General features: G+C 49.4%; 1 protein-coding gene across 1 annotated transcript in view; it reads left to right on the top strand.

Moving 5' to 3' along the window:
* The window catches only part of LOC135915326 (kelch-like protein 10), a 33,298-nt gene extending 24,015 nt beyond the window's left edge, over positions 1–9,283 (top strand). The window contains exon 8 of the mRNA XM_065448362.1: positions 8,675–9,283. Within this exon, the coding sequence (XP_065304434.1) occupies positions 8,675–8,953 (279 nt within the window). The 3' untranslated portion in view covers positions 8,954–9,283. The remainder of the gene's footprint in view (positions 1–8,674) is intronic.
* Positions 9,284–26,365: the final 17,082 nt, after the last annotated feature.

Here is a 26,365-nt window from a genome sequence, read left to right as displayed (position 1 = left end):
AGGGTAACCCCGACCCGGATCCTCCGGAGCGCAACCTCCTCTGCACGGGTAATACCACGGGGGAGATTTATCGCTCACGGAGGTATGAGTGCACGTGTGTGGCGCCGGAGGTGCTCCTTTCTTGTTAATAGGAGGGTGGCATCATCTAGGTGAAAGAGTTGAAGCGGTGACGATGGAGAGGTCGCTAGACGGGTCGCAGAATCCGCACGGCTTTGGAAGCTTAGAAGGTCGCGTGGGATCCACTCGACAGATATTGGCTGCGGGATGCGTGCCGCCAGAAGATGGATCTGTTGGCATATGTCAGGGCTGTGACTGACGCGTCGCAGAAGCCACGTCACCTGTAGGGCATCAGTGCGGATGACCATTCGGGCCATAGGGGCCATGAGAAAGGCGGCCACAGAGCACAACGCTTCTCGGACAGCAAGGAGCTCAGCACAAAAGCAGAAAGGAGTTTCTTGGATTTGAAACCGGGTCGTCTTTTTAAGGGAGGGTGCGCATGGGCAATAAATTGCAGTGGTTGTTTCACAGTCCTGAATGCTTGCATCATTGTAAAGGACGGTGGAGCCAAGTGGCAGGTGGACATCTTGAGCAATAATTTGGTCACGAAGCGACGCCGCCGCGTGAGTTGATGTCGGGCGATGTATATCAGTTGGCTTGTTATCACTCAGCTGTACAAAACTCCAGGGATGTAGAACTGGCGATGGTGGTGGTAGAAGCGAGTTCGAGAAAGCGTAAGCCCGGAGAGCACACTTTGCGTGCGAGCATCACGTCGCTGCTGCACCAGCTCATCTAGTGTGTTGAGCTGTGCATTTTCTTGGAGAGCCACGATCGGGGTGATGCGGGGAAGGCAAGTGATGACCCTCATTGCCTCGCAAATAACAGCCTCAAGGCGATCCCATTGTGCCCTCGTCAAATGCTGGAATTGGGCTTGATAAACAAGGCGTGGTTGCCCTACCGCCTTCACCAATCGTCGCGCAACATATGAGCTGGCGCCGCCCGTTTTAGGAGCAATGCGCCTAATCAGACCCAACGTCTGAATTGCCTGCTTTTTAGCGCTGGAGAGCCAAGCAGTTCCGGTTCCCGACTCGTGTACCATCAGACCCAGAATTTTTATAATTGAACATTGTTGAAGAGGGATTCCGGATAGATGCAGACGAATGGGTGTTGCCGAGAGTTTACGCCAGTCCCAGCGATTGGCGACTGACATGTAAGCAGATTTGCTGACGGAAAGCCTAAGGCCGACCGAAGAAGCGTAAGTCACCGTGATATCTAAAGCTGATTGAAGGGCAGCGGCTTGAGCCTGTAGGTCGTTATGAGTGCTCCATACCATGATATCAAAAGCGTACAAGAACTTTATTTAGGGTACATCGTGTGTGTGCCATGCAAGCGGGATGAAAGCAATATTGAATAATGTGGGTGACAATACAGATCCCTGGGGTACGCCACGAAGAGGGAAAAATGAGCCGATGGCGTCACTACGGAGGCGAATCGCAAAATGTCGGTCTTGAAGGAAAGATTTGACAAAATTCCGCACTCTAGGGGGGAAATGCAGCATGTTAATTGAAGCCAAGATGGCAGCATGACTGATGTTGTCATACGCCTTTTCGACGTCCATAGGGAGGACAGTACGGACACTGTGGCTACGAGTTGACAATAAAACCGAGGATGCCAAGACAGCCAACCAATCTTCAATACCTATGGATGGATGGAAACCAACTTGAGCAGGGTGGTAGAAACCATGGTGCTCTAGCCACCACGACAGTCGTGTGGCTAGCATTTTCTCAGCAAGCTTGCACAACGTTGACGTTAGAGAAATGGGTCGGAAGTTGCCAAGGTTAGTCCACGGCTTGCTTGGTTTCGGAATCGGGATCACAATAGCTGATTTCCAGCCTGGAGGGACAACGCCATCTAGCCATACCTTGTTAATGGTGTCGTGGAGTTGAGGCAGCACAGCGGAACTCAGGTTCTTGTAGGTCTCATAAGTAATAGAGTCTGGACCGGGTGCTGTATTGCGACTGGTACCATCTATCGCTGCAAGCAACTCAGGCATGGTGAAAGAGCTTGCAATCCCCTCGGAGTCTGCTGTAGATGGTAACCTGTGGATGTGTGCCGGAATGCTTGCCAAGGAAGCACCATTGGCTGTTTGAGGCAACACCGTCGGACAGCGGGAAAAACTTCCGGGCTGCTTCTCTGGCGAAATCATCCGGCGACAAGCCAGCAGCGAAGCAGGCTGTGGCTGCCGCGTCTGGACGGTGTCAACCGTGTTCCATGGCACGGAACGTTCGCCAGAGGGAAGCATTCGATGTCTTGGATAAAAACCGCTCACACCACGTATGCCAGTGCCTCCACGAGAGGTCGCGTTCATAGCTGTGGGTCTTAGCAGTAAGGAAATTCAGTCTTGTACGTGCTTGTGCAGAAGTGGGGTCTCGTGATGCTGCCAGCTCAGCTTGTCTGCGAGCAGCCCACAAGTTGAGCAGGCCGATATCCGGTGGCGGTCGATCGACGTCTACCCAGCTGCTGGTTGTAGCTTCATTGAGCGCGCTTTGTATGCGGTCAACAAGTAGTAGTGACGAGTCCACATAGGTATCTTGAAGAACGGAGCGAAATGTGTCCCAGTTGACCACAGAATACTTGCGGCGCAATCGGCGGGCCTGCGACGGGTGAAGGCCGGTGATGATAGGGTGGTGGTCACTACCCCAGCAGTCGGGCTCCAGTTGCCAGTGAGAGTGCCGGGACCCGACCACCACGTAAGATCTGGTGCGTATGTTGTACGTCGAGCTTGAGGCACAGCCTGCGTTGCTGAATCGAGATGGTTCAGTATTACAAACAACGCATCCGCGAAGGCGTCCCGCACAGGCCTACCTCGAGGGCTAGAAGTAGGGTACCCCCAATCTGGGTGAGGGGCGTTGAAATCACCACCAACTAAAGTAGGACACGCTGGGTATTGGCGACGGACATTCACTAACCAGCCCAGATTAATTCGTGAAGAAGAGCCACCGGCTGGTCTTATGTAGTGTGACACTACCACAACAGTTGCCTTGGATAATTTCCCAGCTACTGGCACTGCCTCCTGATATGACTTACACCAGTTTTCAAGAGAAAAGGAAGACCTGAGGATAGTGCGTATCAACATACACTGCCGCCTTTCCTGGAGGGGCAGCTGTGTGCACGCGGCAGTCACTCATCGAAGGACACACGTGTCCACTGAAGCCCGGAATGGCAGTCAAGGCGTTGGTCTCCTGTCAGGGCCCACACCTGCCACTTTTTCATACGTAGACGGGATTTAAGCTCCCCCACTTTCGTGCAGAGCCCTCTACAATTCCACTGAAGCATGCCACAGGCACCTGTTCCCGCCATTTTGATTACGAGTCCAGGCGTTGTAAAATCACAGATGTCAGATTGGATAACTGGCTGACCATGAACCGCAAAAGGGATGATGTAGAGCTATCCGCCAACGGAGCTGAAGACCTGGTAGACTCTGCGACCGATACAGCAGGGCGTGACGGAGACGATGATGCAGCGGGATGGATACTTGTGGTGGTGTGAGATTCCACTGCACGTCGCCGAAGCGCAAGTTTTTCACGGTGCTGTCGGAGCTTGGATACCTCCGCTAAAAGGCGGGCAATTTGATTGTCAACTGCTGCCATATCATCACGCGGATGTTCCAGCCGGCTCTGCTTCTGTGCAACCAGCGGGTGACGGCGGTATTTGCGAACTTTGTCACTGTAAGTCTGTTGGAATGGGGTGCTGGCGGGTCGGGCTCGGAAAGCTCTGGCCAGTCGTCGTCATCCCACTGGAGCGCAGCAAACCTGTTAGATGTCGGCACTGGTTGTGTTGCAGCATGCTGAGGCCATTGCTTATGAATCCCATGACGAACCTTCTGAGTGACCTTTTGCTTCGTGCGACAAGTTGGTGAAGTGATCTCGTGGTCGTCGGTCTTGCAGAGTCCGCATCGGTAAGACACTGCGCCAGCTAGTACAGCTTCATCTGGCGCTGTAAATGGACAGGATCGGCGCATGTGGCCCGGTCGGAAACAGTTGTAACAATAGACGACACTGGGTTCATATGGCTGAGGTCGTAGAATGCAGCCATAGTAGTACAGGCGGGCTGGGGGAGTTGGTGGGCCCTGCAAGGTGACGATGCAAGAGCGCCCCTTTCCCATGTAACACGCTTGAATGACACGGTGAGTAGGACAGTATAGCTCAGGCTGGAGAACAGTTTGATCCTCGCCAATGTCAAAATTGTAAACGACACAGCGCTGTAAAGCCGAGCCCTCTACGAGAAACACCTGGACCGGCATGGTAACTTCGCTTGTTATCGAGAGTCGTTAAAGAGTTTGCAAACGCTCGACAGCAGCCAATGTCGGGAGCCACACAGCGATGGTATTTGACTTCTTCCTGGCCGTGAAGCCGCGGAAGCCTGTGGTGCCAAGACAAGCGTCTAGGTTCGCCTGAGTAATCCTGTTCGGAATCTCCGTGAGGCTTGTGGGGGCGAGAGCTTTAATGGTTGCTTTATAGCAAGCCGAGCCCGATGTCGACACAACTGGGTGGTCAGTCGCTAGACAGGAACGCTTACCTTCGGAACCGCTGTTGGCCGAACACGAATCTGGTGCAGATTGCTCCGAAGGACGCTTCTGAGAACCACGGGGGGCCGACGGCACAGATGGTAGCGCAGAAGACAAGTCAATAGGGGTACTCGTTTCGTCATGCACAACAACTGGAGCCCCATCTGGAGCCCCGGTGTCTGGGAAGCCATCGCCGGGCTCCGCCCTGAGGGCAGATCAATCGCGGTCTGATGTGTATTTTGGGAAGGCGATGGGTGGGCTGTAGCCGAAGGACTTGGAGCAGGAACCAGCAGCTGGGTTCCAGGCTCAGGTGTCAATTTTGCGGCCGGTAACGCCGTCGTGGTGAGCGGCGCCGGCAAATCTACCGCCGCCAGCGCATCACCGGAGGCATTAGGCCTAGTCCCGGTGCACAATTCAGCTGCAGGGCCGATGGAGCGACATTCACTGAATGTCAAAAAACCAGACTGCGCATGAGCGTCCGGAGCGTCCTCGGATAGCGTGTGGTCTAATCTCTTGAAGTATAGAACGTATTTACGCGGAAGGCGAGATTTTTCACAGGTGCTGTGAGCAGCTACCATAGCAGGGAAACTTCGTCTTCTTCTCCATTCGCGGTGTTCGCACGCTAGAAGTTGGGGAAGAGTATAAGATACATTTGCAGAGCTGTTGTAGTGAAAACCTTGAGCCGAACGGGAGTTCAGTACTTGGAAAGAATGTTTGAGTGCAGTCTCTCCATTCTATCATGTCGTGCTCCAATAAACACTCCCTCGGACTCTTAAAAACTGTGAATAAATGTCTATTTACGGACGAACCTCAGAAATGATATTTTGTTGATACTTTGCCGTGATGCCGGGCATAACAAAAAATACATTGACATTATTATGGAATTACATTCGGATTCAATATCGGTAGTTTGCTGCTTCACGGTGATAGTTATAATCATTAGGCGATAGCACCACTCACAATCGAACAATTTAGAATTTAGGGCAATTCATGCGAATGTGTTTCAATACCTAACATATATTATCTGTACGGAAGAGCCCCGTGTCACAAACACAAGCGGAGAAAATACGGCAGAAGATTTGAAATAAAATGTTGCAACCTTCCAGTGGGCGTTTATTGATGAAATACTAAGCTGCTATAAGCTTTACCTGATCAGTGACAGATAAGCACTTGTGAGTGTTATTCGTGTTCCTGTACTGCGTCCGTTTTGTTTGTAGAAAACTGAATGAATTCTTACCCGGCTCATAAATTGTGAGGTTGTATGAATAAATATAGCTCACTTATTTGTGGGAACGTGACATGGAGATTTTAGATGGCTACCATAACTATATGAAGTGATTTAATGTAAGAATACTGCTACAATAAAATGGTTTCTCCATCCACTGTGACAGATTTGTCACACTCAACTCATTCATTCATTCATTCAATTCACATTCATTACCAAGTTTCGCAAGCAATTATAACTTTTGCGCTGTACGTGGTACCGCAACAATGTATGGTCATTTAATCCATTGAACGTCATTAGCAATGAATCGGATTACATTTGCTTTGGATTTAAGCTCATTTATACACAAGTATCATCACATATACATATGGGTTTTAGTTGCTGGCGTAAAAATGTGCCACTGTATGGTCGTTATGTGCATTGTGCCCTCAAAATTTTCTTGTTTACAAGAGCGCGTTTGCGTACGAGGAATATATTTAACGTGCAGTGACCAATTAAGAGAGAGAGAGAGAGCAAGGACAGGAAAGACAGGGCGGTCAACCGGACGAGCACCCGGTATCCCAAGGGGCTGCCACTGTAGCTCTACGCTTGTGGTGCATCGTTATTCCGCAAACCGTAAAATTACGAGTGGCATGACCGCTCCGCTAACGTTGCTTTTGAGCTCACCAAAAGCTGCGAAATTTTCGTCTATGGGATAAAAATACGCTAAGAAATGATACGAATGCTCTTGAGAACTGTTGCAAGGATGATGATAACTCCTACACTCCAGGTAATAAAACAACAACATTGTTTTGCAGGGGATAGAGATGACTGATGCGACAATAGTAACTTAATGTATCGCTATGCCTGGCACTACAGTCCTCGATACGTACTTATGCTTTCTTTATTACGTGCTCCCTTGGCATGAGTACTAGTGATACACAAAACGCGTAAACGTACAAAGGGGCGAGCTTAAATCAGGACCATAACGTTCATATCTGCTAGGGTTCCTTTGGGCTCTTTACAATAGCGAAAGAGATCAGATAGCAGCACACCACACACAGTATGAACCATGTTAATAACTGAAATCCTTCGCGAGCGAAGCTCTTGCCGAAAGGCTAGTTTCGGGCTAAAACTTTCAATTCATTCACATAAGGCCAGTGTTATGAAAATGCGACCAGATTTGCAAACTTGCCGTGAAGCGCCAAGTACCGTTTGCCGTTGCTTTCCATGTCCGCCTAACATTATCCGTTGCGTTTGCCACCAGTAAGCTTAGAACGGCGAATGTTTGGGGCGTGACACATTCTTCGCTACAAAGATTGCTCTAGGAAATATTCGTGCTAGTGTCTACGGGATTGGTAAGTATATGCTGGTTCAACCAGCATGGGAATGACGGGCAACGCGTGGATTTGCGGGTATCGTGTGAATTTTCCTAAGCTTTGTCCTTCTAGCTTGAAACGGCTACGTAACGCAGCAAATAAAACACTTCAGACAATGGAGCATTTCGCATTCATTACGCATGCTGGCCAAAAGTGACTGACTTGCTGTGCTTAAAGAAGTATGAGTGCTTGTAAATTCATTTACTTTTATTGAACCTAATTGTTTATTGTGCAGAGGAGGGTGGTTTATCTATGAAACAAATAAGCAGAAATCCCTCAGCATACACTTAAGTCAGACAAAAGCTCATAATTATAGAATCATAGCTAAGACTTGACCGAACTTGTGACGGTTCCCGTACTGAGAGGCACGAGCCAAAAACTGACGATAAAAAGGGGTATTTTGTGTTGTGTGACGGCATGTCAACCTTGTGATGACTGTCCATGCAAATGGGGTGTGTTTGTCCGCCGAAGGTCATGCTGAAAACAACAGCAGTACGAGCAATAAAAACAGCGCCAAACGACGGGACGAGCGAAGGGACGCAGACAACAGTCCCTTCGCTCGTTCCGTCGTTTAGCGCTGTTTTTATTGCTCGTAATCATGAACCAACCAGCCCAAATGCGTACTCTTTAACAGCAGTACAACTTGCAAGCTAAAGCGTCATGAATGACGTCGGAAGAACGTTTGAAGCGAAAAGGGAAAACGTTATGAGCAACTATGTGTACTAACATTTCCCTACTGTAGCAGAACGATTGCAGTGCCAGAGTTCCTTCGAGTGATGTTTTTCAAGGAAAACATGTGGGGCCTAGTAACGAATGCAAGACCTACTGGTCGCGAATGCGGCGAACCCATTGTTTGTGAAGGAGCAGCATTCACGCACTCGATCTGGGTGCTTATGTCGTGAGTGGTCTCTCTCTCCGTTTGTTGCCTACCACGCTTCAGTGCATTTGGTTGGCCAACGAAAAAGAATGACATGCAGTGCTGCTGTGTTGGGCGGCAGAGGGCTGGCACATTTTTAATGTTGTAGAAGTGGTATACCACACGCTTTTCCCGCCCAAAACGATGACACGTGGCAATTAAGAAGGCCCGAAAAGACCACTTTCTTGTCGTCTTTATTTTGGAAGCTCGCTCACGTCGTATGGTGTTAAGGCTGGCTGTAAAGGTTCGACACCTGAAAGGTAAGCCTGTGGGAACCGAAACTGGTGCGTAGAGGAATAATTGGGTGTGCTCTGCCACCTGCCACTAATTTCTTATGGGTGAAGAGGGATTGGACCCTTATATAGTGCAATAAATAAATAAATAAATAAATAAATAAATAAATAAATAAATAAATAAATAAATAAATACAAAGTCAAAGATGCCACGTCAGTACTAATGTCAAGGAGCTGACGTTAAGCTTTCGTACAAGGAATCGCTTAGTGCGTCGTTTTATTGCACTTCAGAAGGTGTTCATGATCTGACGACCTGTGCTTATCGCGAACGCTAACTCCTTTTCATTTCTCGTTCGAATATCGCATGGCTTTCAATAGATAATCGACAACCTGGTGTTCGCCATCGGCGGCTTCAACGGCGAGAGCACCACCAACCTCGCCGAGTGCTACGACCCGACCACGGACCAGTGGTACGAGGCCACGGACATGAACGAGTCTCGCTCCGCGCTTGCCGCTTGCGTCATTTCCGGCCTGCCCAACATCCGCGACTACGTCCACCAGCGCCGCGACAACCTGATGGAGGAGAAGCGGCAGAAGATGCTCGACATCCTCAAGCACCGAACGCGTCACGTGAACCGTGACGACAAGAATGCGTAGAAGAAAAAGATGAAGAAAAAACAGAAATTCAGAGACGGACGGAGGTTGAGAACTCACGCCTACCGCTCCCCTCCTCGTAGCCACCAGCTTGTTCCGTTGGTGCGAAGACACTTACGCGTTAGTTACGCGTTGCTTTTAGTGACGTAACTTGCGGATGCCATTTCTCCGGTGGGGCTGAAAACTTGGACGTCGATTGAATATGACGTTTATAACTCCCGCCGGTGCACGGTAGACGAAATTAGCATTTATTCAAATTATATATGTAGAAAGAGACGTGTCGGATTCCGTAGCGATTTCATGATGATGAAATTAAAGCGTTTTGACAATCGATGCGCCTGGTGGATTCATAAGAGTTGTTGTCAGTACTGTTACGAAATGAAGTATAATTCGCGTAGTTCAATTGAACAAAACTAGCGGAATGGTATGACCATGTATGTGGCGTTTCTTGCTGCTACGACAACGGGGGGCGTATGAACAAATAATGATGATAAATAATAATAAGGAAGTAACCATGATTTGTTCGATCTGCATTTAGAAAGCATTCATGTAATTTCGTGAGAGTGTCGTATCTCCTGCGTCCACATAAAACAAGAAAAAGGAAAAAGAGAAAGGTGTGAAGATGCAACGCGCATGGTGGAATCTGTGAAGCGAAGCTTTCGTGAAGGGCTTAATGCAACGTTGTAAATTGGCCCATTTCGTTCCTGCGTCTTTCGCGCAAGGTAAACTGGCACGCACACGCGCTCTTACGCCTCCGTGCTGCGCAATGTGACATGTCTCCTTTACAGGTCGCCCGTTGTGGGGCATGTGCCACAGTATGGAAATTATAATCGTCAACAGCACGCAGTGATCATCTTTGGTTGCACGATGTATGCTGCCTGCTTCTGGCTTGGCGAATCGAGCGCTGTCGTTATATGCCGCAGTACGGAAATCCTGATGGTAATAAACACGCGAACGCGCTTTTTTTTCCGATCCTTCGCTTTGGTTATGTGCCACTGTATGGAAATCATCATTATCATTATCAGCATGCAGACACGCATCTTGTCCGATCTGCTGTGGTTTGTGTGTGCCGTGGTATGGCAATCATGATCATAATCAATACGTCGCGACTATCCGAAAGAGCTAGCTGGTGTTGGCACTATTGAAGTATACATACGTTCATAGAGCTTAATGGTGAAACCGTCGGGCTGCTGCAGTAATGGGCCGAGGTTCACATCCCGCCGCCGGACGCTGGTGTATTTTTCTTTTCGACCGCAGCTCTTGAGGCCAAACTACACGAGCGCGCGGAGGCTTGCGCCCACGTGCCTTGTGCTTGCCGCGCCGCGCGAGTAACGGTGGTTCGGACCCACAAGAGACGCGCCAGCGCGTGCCCGCTTGGCTCCCTATTTTCGGCTTGGTGGATGTCGTTTCGTGTTATGCGAAGCATATTACTAGAGCTCAACCCAGCTCCTCAGGCGCGGTGGTGTCGCCTTCAATACCACGTGACACCGTGACGTCACGACAGAGGAGAAACGGGGCTCCAACTCGCGCCGTCGCTCGCGGCGTCGCCTTCAAGGCTGACCACGTGACACCGCGACGTCACGACAGAGGAGAAACGGGGTAAAGTCCCTCAATTCTCCAAAAGTAGCGCCATTCTTAGATCTTTCCGCCACCCCGCTCACCCAGGCGCTTCCTCCTCCACTCCTCCTGTCGCCCCAGCTCCTCCGCTCCCCCATTGGCCAATCTGTGTCACGTGAAAGCAGGCCCCGCGCTTTTGTATATTTTTTTCTTTCCGGCGCAGAGCAGGCGCCGCGCTTTTGTATATCTTTTCTTTCCAGCGCGCTGCGACCCCCATTCTTGGGCCTGCGCGACGAAAGTACGGCAGGCGGTTTGAAGGAGCGCGGTAGTTTTGTACAATGTGTTAAGGCCGAGTGCTTAATTGCGATGCCCTGCTGCTGCGCCTACGGTTGCCACAACAGACCCAGTGACGGCAAAAAGCTTTTTGCTTTACCATCCGCCGAAAAGTGTGGATTCACAAGATCGGGCGGGCTGACTTCGAGCAAGTGGCAAAGAACGCGCGGCTTTGTGAAGTAAGTGCCACGGCTCCTCCAACCTCTTCTTTTGACGCCCGTGTCATAACGGGCCCGTGTCCAGTGCATTGGGGCCGCGTTAAAGAACCCCAGCTGCAAAAAAAAAAAAATTAACCCGGAGCCCCCATTATGGCGTGCCTTATGAGATCGTGGTGTTGGGATGTAAAACCCAAGAATCAACTTTTTTCTGTCTTGTGTGCCTTGACCGTTCCAGTTAACGCAACACTGCTTCCTTGTGAAAACTTACAACGCAAAAGAATACAGACGCACGTAGTATACAGAGATAAAATTAGCACTTCAACAAAAGTGTTGCTGGTGCCAATGAGGGGAGGGGGATAATTATTTTCTGAACCTCTTTCCAGTTGTCTTATCAAGTTCCTTCTTTTTTTTTCTATCAAATTCTAACCATTTGCACTGTAATAAATAAATAACGATTTCATATGCTGGTACGTTGTTCAAATTATCTATACCGCCTATGTGTGAAAACGTTGCTCATGGCCACCACAACCTGTGCATGAGCTACGTACATCTGTAAAAGGCACGGAACAGAAACGGCCCTGCTACCAGCCATTGCTGACCGCAGACAGTCGGAATCTCTCACGCGCCGGCCGAACAAAAACATCCTGCAGGTACGTAAATTAACCTACGAAACCACGTGCACATACTTTCACGCTGTCAAAACCTGAAACTCTGGTAATTACTCGCGTGTCTGAGCACACCGCGTGCTTGTGTCGTGTTTCAGCAACACGAAGTTTCAACGTGCGCGCGCTTTACGCCTTAAATACGCCTTGAATAATGGTGCTTTTCTCTATTTCTTCCGCAAATCCGACACGACATTCTTAAGGCCAGTTACCGACTGACAAAGCAAGATCCAGATTGAAAAAACTGCTCCGCAGGACTCAAACGAACTTTTCCGCGGATTTCCTCCCGTAGCGTGTTAGCCGTCGTCTGCTACGGCAGGCCCACCACCGGCGGCGCCACCATCGAGGCCGCGCCGAGCGGAGGAGGAGGGAAGTGAACGGCGCTACTTTGGGAGATTGAGGGGTTTTAAAACGGGGCTCCGCAACTCGCGCCATCACTCGCGGCGTCGCGGCGGTATATAAGCAGCTGCGCTTGCCTCTGCTAGACACTCACGAGCTGAGATGCTTCCTGGAGACAGAGCTGCTCGTGGGAATGAGAAGCGAAGGTTGCGGCGTGCTACAGAGACTGTTTCTAGGTGGCTTTGCCACGGCGCAGCGACTACGCACCCCGCATTGGACGCGGTGAGCGTCGAGCAACGCAGCGTTCGGCGCGACAACGAAATGTGCGCCTGAGCAAGCGCCGCACGCCTGAGCCGACGCCGACGACACCGGCTTTTCTGCGACACGAGCTCCTTAACGCTGTCGCGTTAAAATAAAGGCTATATAGTATGCTTCGCATCCTGGGCTTAACCTTAGCTAAGCCACAGCTATTTTTTTTCTGAGGCAGCGCGAGCACGGATACTTCTCCGGAGAAGATATCTGGGCGCACTTCGACGCGTATGATCTGTCTTGCATCATCTGCGCATGCGCGGGGCGCGTGTGCGCCAGCTTTCGCGCGCCGGCAAACGTACGTGCAGTTTGTCGTTTAGACGCCCTTTCCTGCGTTGAACGTCGGCGTGCGTCGGGGGCTCTTGTAACACAGCGAACGTGCACCGCGAAGGATGAAACAGCGAACGCAGAGTGCCGCGGTGGATCAAAGACGGCGATAGCGAAGAGAGCGCGAGACGAGAAGCGGCTGATGAGGGTATGGCGAAAGCGTGAGAAGAAAATCGTATTGCCGCGCAAGAAGGGCTTTGAGGTGGCGATCTCTAGAAGATGGCGCCAGAGTAGTGCGTGTCCGACATATGGACTCCAGCACGCCTAGTGTAGTTCGTCCCTTTGCCGCTAGGGACAGAACGTACAAGCAGAGTGGCGCTAGTTATAGCCTGTTCGCTGTCGTCTGCTTCTGCGAGCTGCTCGGCGTTCGTGCTGCCATGAGGAGGGTACGGCGAAAGCGTGAGAAGAAAATCCTAGCGACGCGCTAGAAGGGCACCGCGGTGGCGATCACTACGAGAAAGCGCCAGAGTAAAAATTAAATTAGGGAGTTTTACGTGCCAAATCCACTTTCTGGTTATGAGAGAGAGAGTAAAACTTTATTAATGTAAATAAAACAAGGCACGATGGTTGGAGCCCCTATTCCAGGGCCCCACTGGCACGAGCGGCTCGCTGGGCTTGGTCCAGAAGAGCCAACTGGCTCTCTCGACCCTCGTCCGCAAGCCATGCCTCCCACTGCCTATTCCTCATTAGTGGATGTTCGTGTAATATGGGACTGTCAATGTGCGGAGGCCTCCTGGGACACTCCCATGTGATGTGTTTTAGTGTGGGTGTGTCTGTGCACCACGGGCACTCGTCAGTGAACCTCGTGGGGTGTATTCTGTGTAGGTGGTGCAGGTTGGGGTATGTATTCGTCTGAATACGACGCCAGTCCCTCTGCTGTTGGCTGTTTAAGTCGGAGTGAGGATGTCCAAAACGTCTCCGCTCCTGCCTTTGCTGAAGGAGGATGTCACGAGAATTCGGTGGAAGGTCATCGCTAGGCCATGCCGTTGCTCGGACGTTCAAACCTCGAGCAATACGGTCTGCCCTAGCGTTTCCTGCCAGTCGCTCGTGTGCCGGACATCAGACAATAGTGTGGTGCCCCTGTAGTTGAGTGCCTAAAATTTTGATTACTGATTTGGGTGCTGTTCCTTGTAAAAACAGGCGGCAAGCCGCTTGTGAGTCGGATAATATGACAGCCGAATTGGTTTGGCGCTCGGCGTCCTGAATGGCCAAGGCGATGGCTGCAGCCTCTGCCACGCATGCCGAGGCGGTTTTGAAGGATGCCGTTGTTATGTTGTTGTTGCATGTAGAAACTATGGTGAAAGTGTCTGAGCTGGCTCGACTGGCATCCGTATAATACACCCCCGGTCCCATGCCGAAACGTTTGTGAAGGGTCTTTGCCCTTGCTCTGCGTCGTCCGGGATGGTACTTGGGGTGCATGTTTTTGGGAATTGGGGCCACCGCGATGTGCGATCGAACATTGCGGTCTATCTGTGCCGTTTCCTCTCCGCAATACTGGGGTCTCAGGGGAAAGCCTAACCTCGCCAATACTTCCCTGCCCTGAGTTGAAGAACAAAGTCGTTCTTTCTGGGCATATAACGTCGCGACTGCGTACTCCTCAAAAGTATTGTGCAGGCCCAGTCCTACGAATCTCTCTGTGCTAGCGCATTCGGGAAGACCAAGGGCGGCTTTGAAGGCTTTTCTTATTATTGCGTTTGCCTGTTTAATCTCTTGGTTTGTCAAGGCCTGATATGGAAGGGCGTATGTGAGTCGGCTAATTACGAATGCGTAAACCAGGCTGATGGTCTCTCCCTCAGTTAGGCTGCCTCTGCTTCTTGCCACTCTCCTTATCATTCTGGCCACGTTTCCTGTGACCGCCTTTAGGTTTTGTAGGGTGTGAGATGTTCCAGCATTCTGCTGTATCCACATCCCCAATATTCTGAGTGTCTCCACTTCACGAATTGGCGCCCCGTCGAGAGTCAGAGTGAGCGGCACCCAGTCCTTCTTTCTTGCGTATTTCGCACGCACCCGAATGAATTCCGACTTTTCGGGTGCGCATACCATGTCCGCCGCCCTCGCGTATTCCACGACTGCGTCTATGGCCTTTTGAAGGGTTTCTTGCTTGTCCCCGTAGGACCCCTGGTGAGCCCAGAACGTAATATCATCGGCATATATCGCACAACCGAGATTCGGGTGTTTATCTAGCTCCAGGGCTAGCTTTCTCATCCCTACATTGAAAAGCAGTGGAGAGAGTATAGCTCCCTGAGGGGTACCTCTGTCGGGACAGTTGAAGGTGTCAGACCTCGTGGAGCCTAATCCGATTGTGGCCGTGCGGTGGCTGAGGAACGAGCGCACGTAGCTATAAATTCGCGTTCCGCAGTTCACCGCTTCCAGTCCCTCCAGAATAGCGTGGTGGGAGATGCTGTCGAAGGCCTTTTTGATGTCCAATGCCAGTACAAATTTATCTTCCGACCCTCTGTTGGGGTGCAGGACCTCGTGTTTTAGTAGTAGAAAAACGTCCTGCGCTGACACGTGGGGTCGGAAACCGAACATGTTGGAGGGGAACATGTTGTTGAGCTCTATGTGGTTCGAGAGCCGGACCTGCACAACCTTTTCAAAGAGTTTTCCCGCGCACGACGTTAGGGAGATGGGTCGAAGGTTGTTGATGTTACGAGGCTTACCTGGTTTTGGAATAAGAATAATTTTTGCTTCCTTCCATTCTTTTGGAAGGACGCCGTCCTCTGTCCAGACCGTGTCGTTAAAGAATTTGGTCAAGCTCTTTAGCGTGTCGTCACTTAGATTGCGAATCATTGCGTTCGTGACCTGATCTACCCCTGGGGTCGTGTTTTTCTTGAAGGAGTGTGCCGCTGCGTAAACCTCTTCAAAGGTTATGGGGGCGTCCAGTTCCGGCTGGTCCTGACCTTCGTAAACGGGTTTGGTGGATTGCCCGGTCGGTACAGTTCCTAAGTATATCTCTTTAATTTTGTCTATCTTGTCAGCTTCCCGACCTTCAAACTCGTTTTCAAGTAGCTTGAGTGTACGATTCGCGACTGTTTTTGTTCCTCCCGGGTCAATCATGCTTCGAAGAATGCGCCATGTTTTCTTTGTAGTCAACGTGCCCCGAAGCGAGTCACTGAACTGACGCCAATTGCTGTCGCTTAACTTTTGTGCGTATTCGTTAGCTTCCTGCGCTAGCTGAGCTATCCGTATCCGGAGTTTGCGATTAAGCTTCTGCCTTTTCCACCTTTTTGTGAGGCCTCTCCGGGCTTCCCAGAGATGTAAGAGGTGACGATCCACGGCTGGAGCCTCCGTTGTCGTTTCAATTGTTTTTGTGACCCTAGAGTGAATAACTCGGATCCGCTCGGCCCATTCTCCTACGTCTGTTATGCTGCCGATTGTTTTCTGTTTTTCTCGAAATTTGGTCCAGTCGGACAGCCTTGCCTTGCCAATAGCTCTTCGAATCCTGGCTGCATTAACCGATATGCTTAAGATATAGTGATCGCTTCCTAGGTTTTCACCTAGGTTCGTCCATCGCGTCTCACTTTCGTTGTTGGTGAACGTGAGGTCGGGGGAAGTGTCGTGGGACACGCTGTTCCCGATTCGCGTTGGGAGATCTGGTTGAGTTAGCTGGAAAAGTCCGTAGCGCTCTACAACGTCTGCTAACAATATGCCCTTGGGATTGTCTCTATTGTAGCCCCAGTTTGAGTTTCTGGTTATGAGGCACGCCGTAGTGGGGGACTCCGCAAATTTCAACCACCTGGGGCTGTTTAACGTGCTCATAAATCTGAGTACACTGGTGTTTTCGCATTTCGCCCCATCGAAATGCGGCCGTCGTGGCCAGGATTCGATCCCGCGACCTCGTGCTTAGCAGCCTAACACCATACCTACTAAGCAGCCACGGCGGGTAATGGCGTCAGAGTAGCGCGAGTCAGAAATGTGAAAACAAAGCACTGCACGAGCGGAGGTTTGTTGGCGGTGGCTGTTGTGCATTGCGCCTACGCGTCAACCCCGCTCTGCCTCTCGCGACCTTCCAGTTAGCGAGGCTGTGGCACCACACTTCGCTCCCTTTGCAACGTGCCGCACGAAACAGATTGTCCGTGCCATGCCCATATATCATGAAATGAAAACACGCATAAAGTTGCGCTCACATTTCCCCTTAGGGAGCATCGTAATTGTCGGTGAGTATTTTATGCGAAGCATATTAACGTAGGTTTCGGGCCTCCGCGCGATGCCCGGCGGTGGCCACCATTGAGCCTGAAGTGGGGTCATGTGACATGACGTCACGTCATGACGTCACACAGGCTGCAGATGGGGCCTCATATAGCGCCGTCGGTCGCCTCCCGGCGGTGGCCACCATTGACCTTCAAGTGTCCTTCAAGTAGGTCACGTGACATGAAGTCACGTGATGACGTCACACCGGCTGCAGATGGGGCCTTATATCGCGCCGTCGGTCGCTTCCCGGTGGTGGCCACCATTGACCCTGAAGTGAGATCACATGATGTGACGTCACTTGATGACGTGACACCGGCTGCAGATGGGGCCTCATATCGCGCCGTCAGACGTCGCCCGGCGGAGGCCTCCACTAGAGTTACTGTATATGCTACCGCAGGTGTGGTAGCATATACAGTAACTCTAGCCTCCACGCTTCGGTTCGCACCGTCGCGCGCGACGTGGCGGCGGCGCCACCATCGCTGCATCACGTGATATGTGACGTCACGCCAGGAATGAAGCGGCGTGCGCCCGCCTTCGCGTCAGTCTCTGTGCCCGCAACCGCGCCAGCGTCTTTGCGCCGGGCGTGTATGCGGTCAAGATGCCTCCAAACGCTAAGGATACGCTAAGGTTAAGCCCAGTGGATGCTTCGCATCCATTGGGCTTAATCTTGATAAGCCTCCAATTTTTTTTCTTATCTATAAAGAGTGAGGTTGAGTACACTGGGTGAGAAACCTAGCCTATCATGAAAAAATGATGTTTCAAGAAAAGCTTAAAACTCTGAGACTCGTATTTGAGCTAGTTTGGCGCTTAGGGGAGAGAAATGAGCAATAATGAAAATAAAGTGCTATGCAGTTGGGTGTCGTAGGAAGACAAGGAAAATCATATTATTTTAGTGTTCATGATGGACACGCTAGAGGACGATGATCTTCCTTATATGTTATACCAACTGCGGCCCCGTCAATTTGCTCAGGAATCTCTGAGGTGCATGAATACCCTAACACATAAGGTTGGTGTGCGAGGTAGATTTGGGGCTCGCAGTCGACGATTGGCGAGAGGGGCGGCACTGAACTTGCAAAGCTTTTCGTAAGAACTTTCGGAAGAACTGCCGTAACCATTTGCTTTATTCGTCATAACAATTTGCCGGCGCCTGTTAATTCGAACCACTGCAACGTACGAACTGTTCCTCACCATGTCGCAGAAGCCGCATCAACCTAATTAAACATCACTGACCCGACACTTGATCACCACCAGAATCATCATAAAAGCAGCCCCGTTGTTTAGTAATCATGTTTAGGCGTATTAACGCTCGCGTAGTCTCAGCTCATTCAATAACACTGACTTGGAATCCTAACGTACGCTTCCCTTTAACCCCCTCATGCCGGGACAGATCCGATGTTGTATATAGTTTATATTTATACGCTTTAATTCAATCTCCTCTGTAAATTCAGAGTTCTTGTTTTGTTGCATTACCATACGTTCGCTGTCTTTATAGCACGTAGTCCAGAGACATAATTGCGTAGCGTAAATGACTTAATCCAGTAGCAGTAAATAAAAACGCAGGACCAATCGCAGAAGCAGAATAAAATCAACGAAACGCCCGAACGAAAGCAGGCCTGTTCCTGCCCCTAGCTTCTCCAAACGTGATATCGAAGGAACACTTCGTCATCGCGCAATGATTGCTACGCTTTGGGAACAGGCGCAGGCACTGCGATTTATGACCGACATATTTGATGGCGCGGCGCTTTATATGGCATACACACGGAGCTGCGATTTAGGGATGCTTTCAGTAGTGAACGGTAATGGAATGCATGAAGAAAAAAGAAAGCAGGACACCTATGACAATTAGGTGCGCGCTCTTACCTTGGGCTGTGTGAAAAGCGACGTGGAATAATGCTGCGACGTAAAAGAATGGCAGCTCTCAGGAATATAAAATCTTTCTTACACACCCCTCTTGTGCGGCATTTTTACGGAGAATCGGCTCGACTAGTACGAATTGGGTCACGAAGGATGCATTGACGAGGGGACGTGCGAGGAGGCGAAGTGCCGGTTGTTCAAGGATGAGAAGAATCATCTGAAAGATAACGACTGCCCCGCGAAGCCTAGGCTAATGATTTATACGTTATACGCCCACGTATTGATGTATGGGAAGAAGAGGTAGCGAAGCATACGTACATCCTCCGTAGTAATTGTCCCTCAACCAAGCGTCCCCCCTTCCCCCCCCCCCCAAAAAAAGAAAGAAATCATAGAGCAATGCACGTCAGGATCTTTTGTGGCGTCATGATTCTATACGGAAAGTTTGTTCGATTGTGAATTCCTTTTCTATCGAGAACAAACGTCCCCGATAAAAATGAATTGCCTAGTCGAAAGGGTGTGTCTGGCTATCGCCGCTGTGTCTCGGAGTTCCTGTGCACCCGAGTTGAGGGATAGCGAATACCGTCGCGCGCAGCGTATTCGAGGAGACGTGAGGAGATTCTCAAAAGGCCTGATAACAAAGATCGTGATCTCTGGTGAAGCGATCGCGGAGTTCGTACAAACGATGGGGAAACTCGCTGAACAAGTCTTTCCCTAAAAAATCGAAGGCGCCCTTTGTCCACAGGCGAAGATCGCAGGAATATAATCAAAAGGAAGGCGTTGTTTCGCGGTAGCGTTAAACAAAACTGACTTGGAACGCTGATCGCCCTATATGGCGTATTCCGTACTTGGAATCTACGTTACTTACTTACCTGCAACATAAATTTACGTTGATTTATGTTGGCTTGTCGCGCAGGTGGCGTTGCGATTTTATTGTTTTCATAGATTATTGGTCACACACGAAAACTGCGATTTTCCGAAGTTACGCCTTCTTTTTCATATATTTTACTAATAAAGTTTAGAAATGAAAAGTGACTGAGAACCAGAGCAATTAAATTAAAGACGTGATCATGTTGCTTTTTTCTCGTTCTTTTTAGTAACGGCGCACACACACAGAAACTCAACTTTCTTGCGCATTCCGTGCACTGCTGACAAAGCAGAAAGCAGGAAAGCTATCAGGAATGTATCTGGCGCCATTTGTTGACAGAGAGTGGTGCCGCCCGTCTGGTGACTGCCCATAGATGACACTATAAACGCGATCGCTTTAGGCGACGCATTAACGCGTCTGGCAGAAACACTAATACGATGCAACCGATCAACGCTCTTAATTACAGCATCATGGATACTCGCGGCTGCGACAGGCCAGTTTTGTGTGCGAGTAGCTACAAAGCGGTGTACGCTGATACCAGATCGAGCCGCTCTTCAGTAAACGTGGTATCACTCTCCTACTTCGCGTGCTGTCGGCGAGGAGGGAGGTAAGGGAGTTAAGCTAGCAGGCGGGCGACTAAAACGCGTCCATCGGCCCTCAGCAGCTATGGCGTTGCGCTGCGATTACCAGCCCTGGCGCGGCCGCACCCTAGGGAGGCAGCACGCAACACCTCTCGCGCACCTATATTGATGCGCGCGTTGATGATCCGCAGGTGGTCAAGTTCACCCGAAGCTCTCCACTACGGCTCTCTCGTAGCCCCAACGGTGCTTCTGGACGCAACTCACCAACAAATGTATCGCGCACGTGAAGCAAAAACCAATATGGGGAGCAGTTGTGAAAAAAGAAAGTAATAATGGAAGGGGAGTACGGTAGCGCGATTCAAAGACGGGACAAAAGAAGAGACAAAGGGACACACATAGCGCTACGTGTGTCCCTTTGTGTCTTCTTTTGTCCCATCTTGCAATCGCGCTACCGTACTCCCCTTGAAGATGCATTACCAACAAACCCACATTGCAACCCTCGTAATTGCCTTCCACAGGCAGGATCACGGGTAGTCGATGGTCGAACGGGTAGTGTATCGGTCTACTGTGATGGGGGAACAGGGTTGGAAACCATCCACCGGACCAACTTGGGTAACTCAGTATGTGCCACTCTGTCACTCTGCACTCTTTTACGCCGGCGTATAGGTTACCAGGGATGCGGCTTTTGGGTGCCGGGGCTTTGGGCACGTCGCACTGGGCATGTTCCACTTTTCAGTGAACCTGTTTGACCCCGACTTGAGCCACTAGCGATGTGTGACTGGGAATGTGCCGCTCTACAATGCCAAAAATGATCTTTTAAAATTCTCTGATGCTGTGCATCAGGGAATGAGCATCAGAGAACAGTCGCGTACATGCAGTCCTTCCAGCACCACCGCTAGAAGTCGCAGCACGGGCAGTGCGAGGTGCGACACAGCAGCCGGGCTGTGTAGGAATTTCGACACTGACACTGCAGTGTGCCGCCACATTGTTTCAATGCTGATCACGTTAACGTCGACATTTATTGTGAATCAAGTTCTGCCGATTTTTTTTATATTTAGGTTTTCCTCATGCTAGAGCAAGGTGTGGCTTATGATTGATTTGACCTATTTTTAAGCTTTTGTAAGAGAAAAGATAAACGTGGATGTGCGATGATTGTATGAAATGAACGAACAGGCTAAAAGACATTGATATGTATTTATATACCCATACTATAACAATGTTGGAAAGTTTGTAAGGCTCTCGTTCAACCGAATCACGTGAATGACTACAGATGTTTCAACAAAAGCCTAGAATGTGTGGACGTTTCGTTTTAGCGTAATTAGTAAAAAAAACGGCATTGAACGTCGGCTTGACGTTAAAGGAACAGGCCCCGTTTTACATGATGGAGCTCTACAGCCTGCTGCGCTCTTGCTTGGAGAAAACGTATTTCATCTGCTATATTACCTCTAAAATGAGCTGCAAGGAACTGCAATGGGTTCTTCCATTTCTGCATCTGCTGTAAACCTGACGATGGAGACTGTCGAATCCAGGACACTGAGCTTCTTCAAGCCCTGACCTTAAGTCTTCCTGAGGTACCTGGACGGATGCTTTTGTATTCTGAAGGGTGACGTTCAGCGATTCCTTGCCATCGAAACAGTATGAAGACTTGCATAAAATTCACATTAAAGAAAAAGCTAGTGGAATTGGTTTCCTTGCCAGACACTGATTTCGCGCATGGAGGCCGGTCTAAATTTCTCCGTCTGGAAAAAAGCCGCCGCTTTTTGGGGGGTATTCCCTGAAAGTGTTCCGTCATTTACGGTGCTGGTCAAGCATCCCATAATGGAGACTACCTTCACGACTGCAGCCTTAAAGCAGGAGCTCGAGACAGTCTGGGACGACCGAGGCGTTTTATTGCGAAGACCGTGCGCCAAATCGAGGACCCAGTAACCAAGAGAGCAAGCAGAACACGCCCCAGGATTCTTGAAACCGAGTCGCGCATCGATTGTCTATATTCAGGAAATTACCGAACAGATACACAGACAGACAAGAAACTTTAATTTAAATTACCGAACAGATGTAAATGTATTTTAGGATAACACGGTGTCTGGACTGCGCATGTGTCGACGACCAAATGAAGGATTGAGCACGTCTACTTAAAATGCCCCTTCCCATGATCAAAGTATCCTGGAGGCGTTTTCAACATTCCCTGCGCATACTGAAAATCTGTATACATCGGAGAAATGGAAAAATTGTAAAGGTGACTGAAACAATATAAAGATGACGTCACCAAGAACCACGTTGTCTGACATACCATCTCAGAGAACGTTGAAAGCACGCTCCACGCGGGAAACTGGGACGAGCCAAATGCCATTGTCACGGAAAGGGACTTGTCAGCAACGCTTCATTGGAATCGCTGGTCATACAAACCACTGACAACACGCTCAACAGGACGCAAGGAAGCTTGGATGACCTGTATTCTCGAGCCCCGGTACGAGTGCTCAAGCACACATATACTAATCCGGTAATGACCGACTCGTTGTGAACAAGAGATCTACGCAGATCCCGAAACGACAAGCTTTGTACTTTTTTGCGAATGGTCAGTGACTTGTAATAATATGTTTGAAGAAATACATAGGTGGATGCGCGCGCTCAATGTTGTATTTTCGTCAGCTTGCGCATTCCCTAAGAACTCGCAAGGTTAGCGCTGTTAGGTACGTAAACGTCACTAACAACCGCCAAACAACAGAAGCCCTGGCGGAAGATTTTTAGATAACCAATGATATAACGAGTGGAATAAGCACAGGCATCTGCCTCCTTCCTGAACTCAAAGAATGAGTGAGAAACCGGACTACGATCGAAATCCTTTCCTAAGGTCTCTGAGCGAAAACTTATTCCTTCGCTGACGATGCACTGCATATCAGAGAAAAGATATGATTTATTGCTGATGTGGTTGGTAATGTGCAGCTTGCGTTCCCAACTAATCGCCTGATTTCCTTGCGTCAGTCCTTATGTGAAATTGCCGCTCTGCATGCGTATAACGCCAGGGCGGACGCTGCGGTTACCAGAACGATAAAATAGCAAACGCGTAACACCCTCGTCACGGCTCGAGCTGTTTTCTGGCGAAAATGAACGACGTGCGAATAAGGCAACCGCGCCATGGAATAAATTGAGAGGTTCTCTCGGTAAACTTTATTGCGTGTGCTTACGTTTCTTTTGAACTTCAGGCAGTCTATTTATCATTTAAAAGACGTTGCTTAAATTCAAAAACAACAAGAAAGGTGTTCCGCGGATTATTTATTGCAGCATATTGTGGACTGTAGCGTCTGCTTTCACGTGGGACATGAAGGACAAGAATAACGATGCAAGCTAGCGGAAGTCACTGTGCCACTAACCATTATTACTAAACTAGCGGCTCGTGGTTCTCCTTCTTTCTGAAAACGAGAATTTAGGCGCGTCGAGATCTTCTTTGTGCGACGCAAGTAAACTTATGCTGCTGAAGACAAGGAACATGTGCTCTGTGTTTAGTTTGGAGTTCAAGGAATGGCATAGGTGCTTTCGCTGGTGCGCGCGCGATTGCGGGATTTTTCTGAATACCAGTTAATATAGTCCCTTGTATTTCCCTTGCCATGAGTTCCGGAGTTCGTTTCGGTCTTCCATCAGGACTTATGAATTGTTGTGTCGCGATTTCATTCTGGTCGTCCTTGTTTTTGCACCGAGTTAGCTTTGGTTTGGTCATGCACGGTCAGTAATTTTTGAACAAGGAACACAGACTGTCGTGCTTTGTCTCTCAGTTTCTGCGTTATTAATGTAAGTAAGCGCGTGCATCGGCAGGTAAATGCCAATTAAAATTTCACGCAGTGGGAGATTTGCACCTATTGCCATAATTAGAAAATAAGGTGGTTTCGATTTGCGCAGAGTAAAGGACAAGCTATTTAATTCTAGCGGATTTTGTCGAACTGTTTGTTCAGCGAGCAAGCATAAATGGGGACGGTACCTGATCTTGTTTTTAACTATTTTTTGTGTTGATCATGGCTGGTTGAGTAGAGTAGGGCTTGCTGCAATGCTGTAGCCGTTGCCGTGTAGCTTTCCTAATCGAAAGTGTTCGTCCAACCACGTTTCTGCGTGATATCAATGCTTGAATAAAGAAATAAGCAGTATTACCATACTTTGAAAAGAAACGGGTGGTCTGTGCATCTTTTATTTGCCAAACTGAGCCCGTAACTGGCAGTAACTGAGCCCGACGTGACTCGATTGATGTGCGTCTAAATAAGGCACCCCTGGTCGTTTGTCGCTTCCCGCTTCAAGAACAATAAAATTACCGCTAAATATTGCCATCTGGCAGCTGCAAGTCGCCATTTTGTTTTGCGTGCATGACGGGGTATCTTCAAGTTTGCCATTATTTCTGTAGAATAATTCTTTTTTCTTTTCATATCCAATATTAAGAAGTCTTTCTGTTTCATTTCTAGAGATCTGTTTCTTTTCACACACTGGATTTATCTCCACTGCAACCCGACACTCGACTTCTGAAGCGATCGAGACCAGAGACGAGAGTATAAATTTAATTCCAAATTTAAGCCGGCAAACACAAGTGTGCCACGGCGGGCACCGACGGGAAAGGCTCGAGACCGAGGAGAAGGGGGAGCGGCTGAATCGAACTTCTCGTAGGAAGCTGCCACGCACGCGGAGCAGCGCGCACCAGAAGTCGGCGCGGCATCAAAACAAACAAGCGCCTAGCCAAACGCCGAGAAAGGATCCAGGTACTTCCCGGCGTGAAAGTTTCTTTTTTTTCTTCTCCCCTTTTAAAGAAAGTATTCGGCCGAACCGAGCGAGCGCGGACAAGAGGCCGCGAGCACCGCGCGCGCCCGGAGCGCCCTCTTCTGGATCGGCTTTGTTCTGACAGAAGTTCTGTTCGCGCACTGATATCGGGATCAGAACCCCGAGAGTTCGGGATCTCCACGAGTGGCACGGCGAGCGGAGGGTCGCGCTGGCTCCGTCGCTCTCCGACGAAAGCGGCGGGCACTCCCTCGCCGCCGCTTGCCATTGAAGAACGCGCGTCAACTCGAGGAAGCGAGAGGAGTCAAAGCCGTATCCGAAGCCGAGAAGCTAACCTTGCTTTGAGCGCACAAAAGGCAAGTTCGAGAGAAGCTCACGCAAGCTCTGGAAAAGAAATAAGAAAACGCCCCGCTGAATAGGCAATTGAATAGAAAGCTTGGTTTTTGGTTTATTTCCCTGACGTTGGCGTGGGGGGGAGTGAGAGAAGAGTTTCCAAATTTTGTTTACTTACTTCCAGTACTTCTGTACAGATTCTGCCCTGGAAAGTATATTTTGTCTCTAAATAACAGCGTTATTGAGAAACAGGGACGCAATAATAAACGAACTGGCACATGGATCAAACTAACAAGAACACAAGCAAAAGAAGGGCAAATTGAGCAGGATAAAGAATGCTATGAAATAAACGCCGCATCGCCCATACAAAAAAAAAGCAAAACTGCAGCAGCCTTACGAAGATAACGGTGCACAAAAATAATGCCGACCTCGCGCTGGCTTGGACAAACTTGGATTCGCACGCATGCAACTCTTTCATATGCATCTGGTGGAAACTTTCACCTATCTGTAAATACCCTGCCTATTTAGCAACTGGCACGACCAAGAAGGTCGAGCTGATTCCTGACAGTGTTTTGTCTTTAGAGATAGCGGGCTTAGACGGGCGGGTGCATGCAAATTGAGTCGCTGCTGGCAATCGGAATGTGCCAGCAGACGATAAACTAAATTAAGAGCGAGGGATGGGCGACGCTTCGTAAAAAGTAGCATATGGAGTTTTGAAAAAGACCCTTTAAGCTCGGAGGGGCTCATAAATCTGAAGAACAGAAGACAACACGTGAGCGTTCACTTTAGCTAGTGCAATATTATATTGAAATGATGCCAACAGAAACATCTGCAGCGTGCTCTGAAGATACGATTCCTGAAAGCAAAGGGCGTTCGGCTGTGTGGGAGCTTACTTTTTGAATCGGAAAGATATAACTCGACTAGGAACCAGTTCTCAGTTTAAGAGAAGAGCGACAGAAAAATAAATAAATAAAATGATGAATGTCAGTGTCGGTAGATTTGTCATTGCATAGTTGTAAGTTTTACCAAGTAATGATGACGATGAGCAAATATAAAATACATTACTATAAAAACAATGCACGTGGCTTAATTACACCTACTGACCAACTGGCCAAGATTTCATTCAGGAGAGGTAGAGAGAGGGAGAGGAAGAG

Source organism: Dermacentor albipictus, chromosome 1 (assembly GCF_038994185.2).
Source record: "Dermacentor albipictus isolate Rhodes 1998 colony chromosome 1, USDA_Dalb.pri_finalv2, whole genome shotgun sequence".
NCBI classification, from domain to species: Eukaryota; Metazoa; Arthropoda; class Arachnida; order Ixodida; family Ixodidae; genus Dermacentor; species Dermacentor albipictus.
Note: the sequence above shows the minus strand (reverse complement) of the source record. Positions and strands in the feature narration are given on the sequence as shown.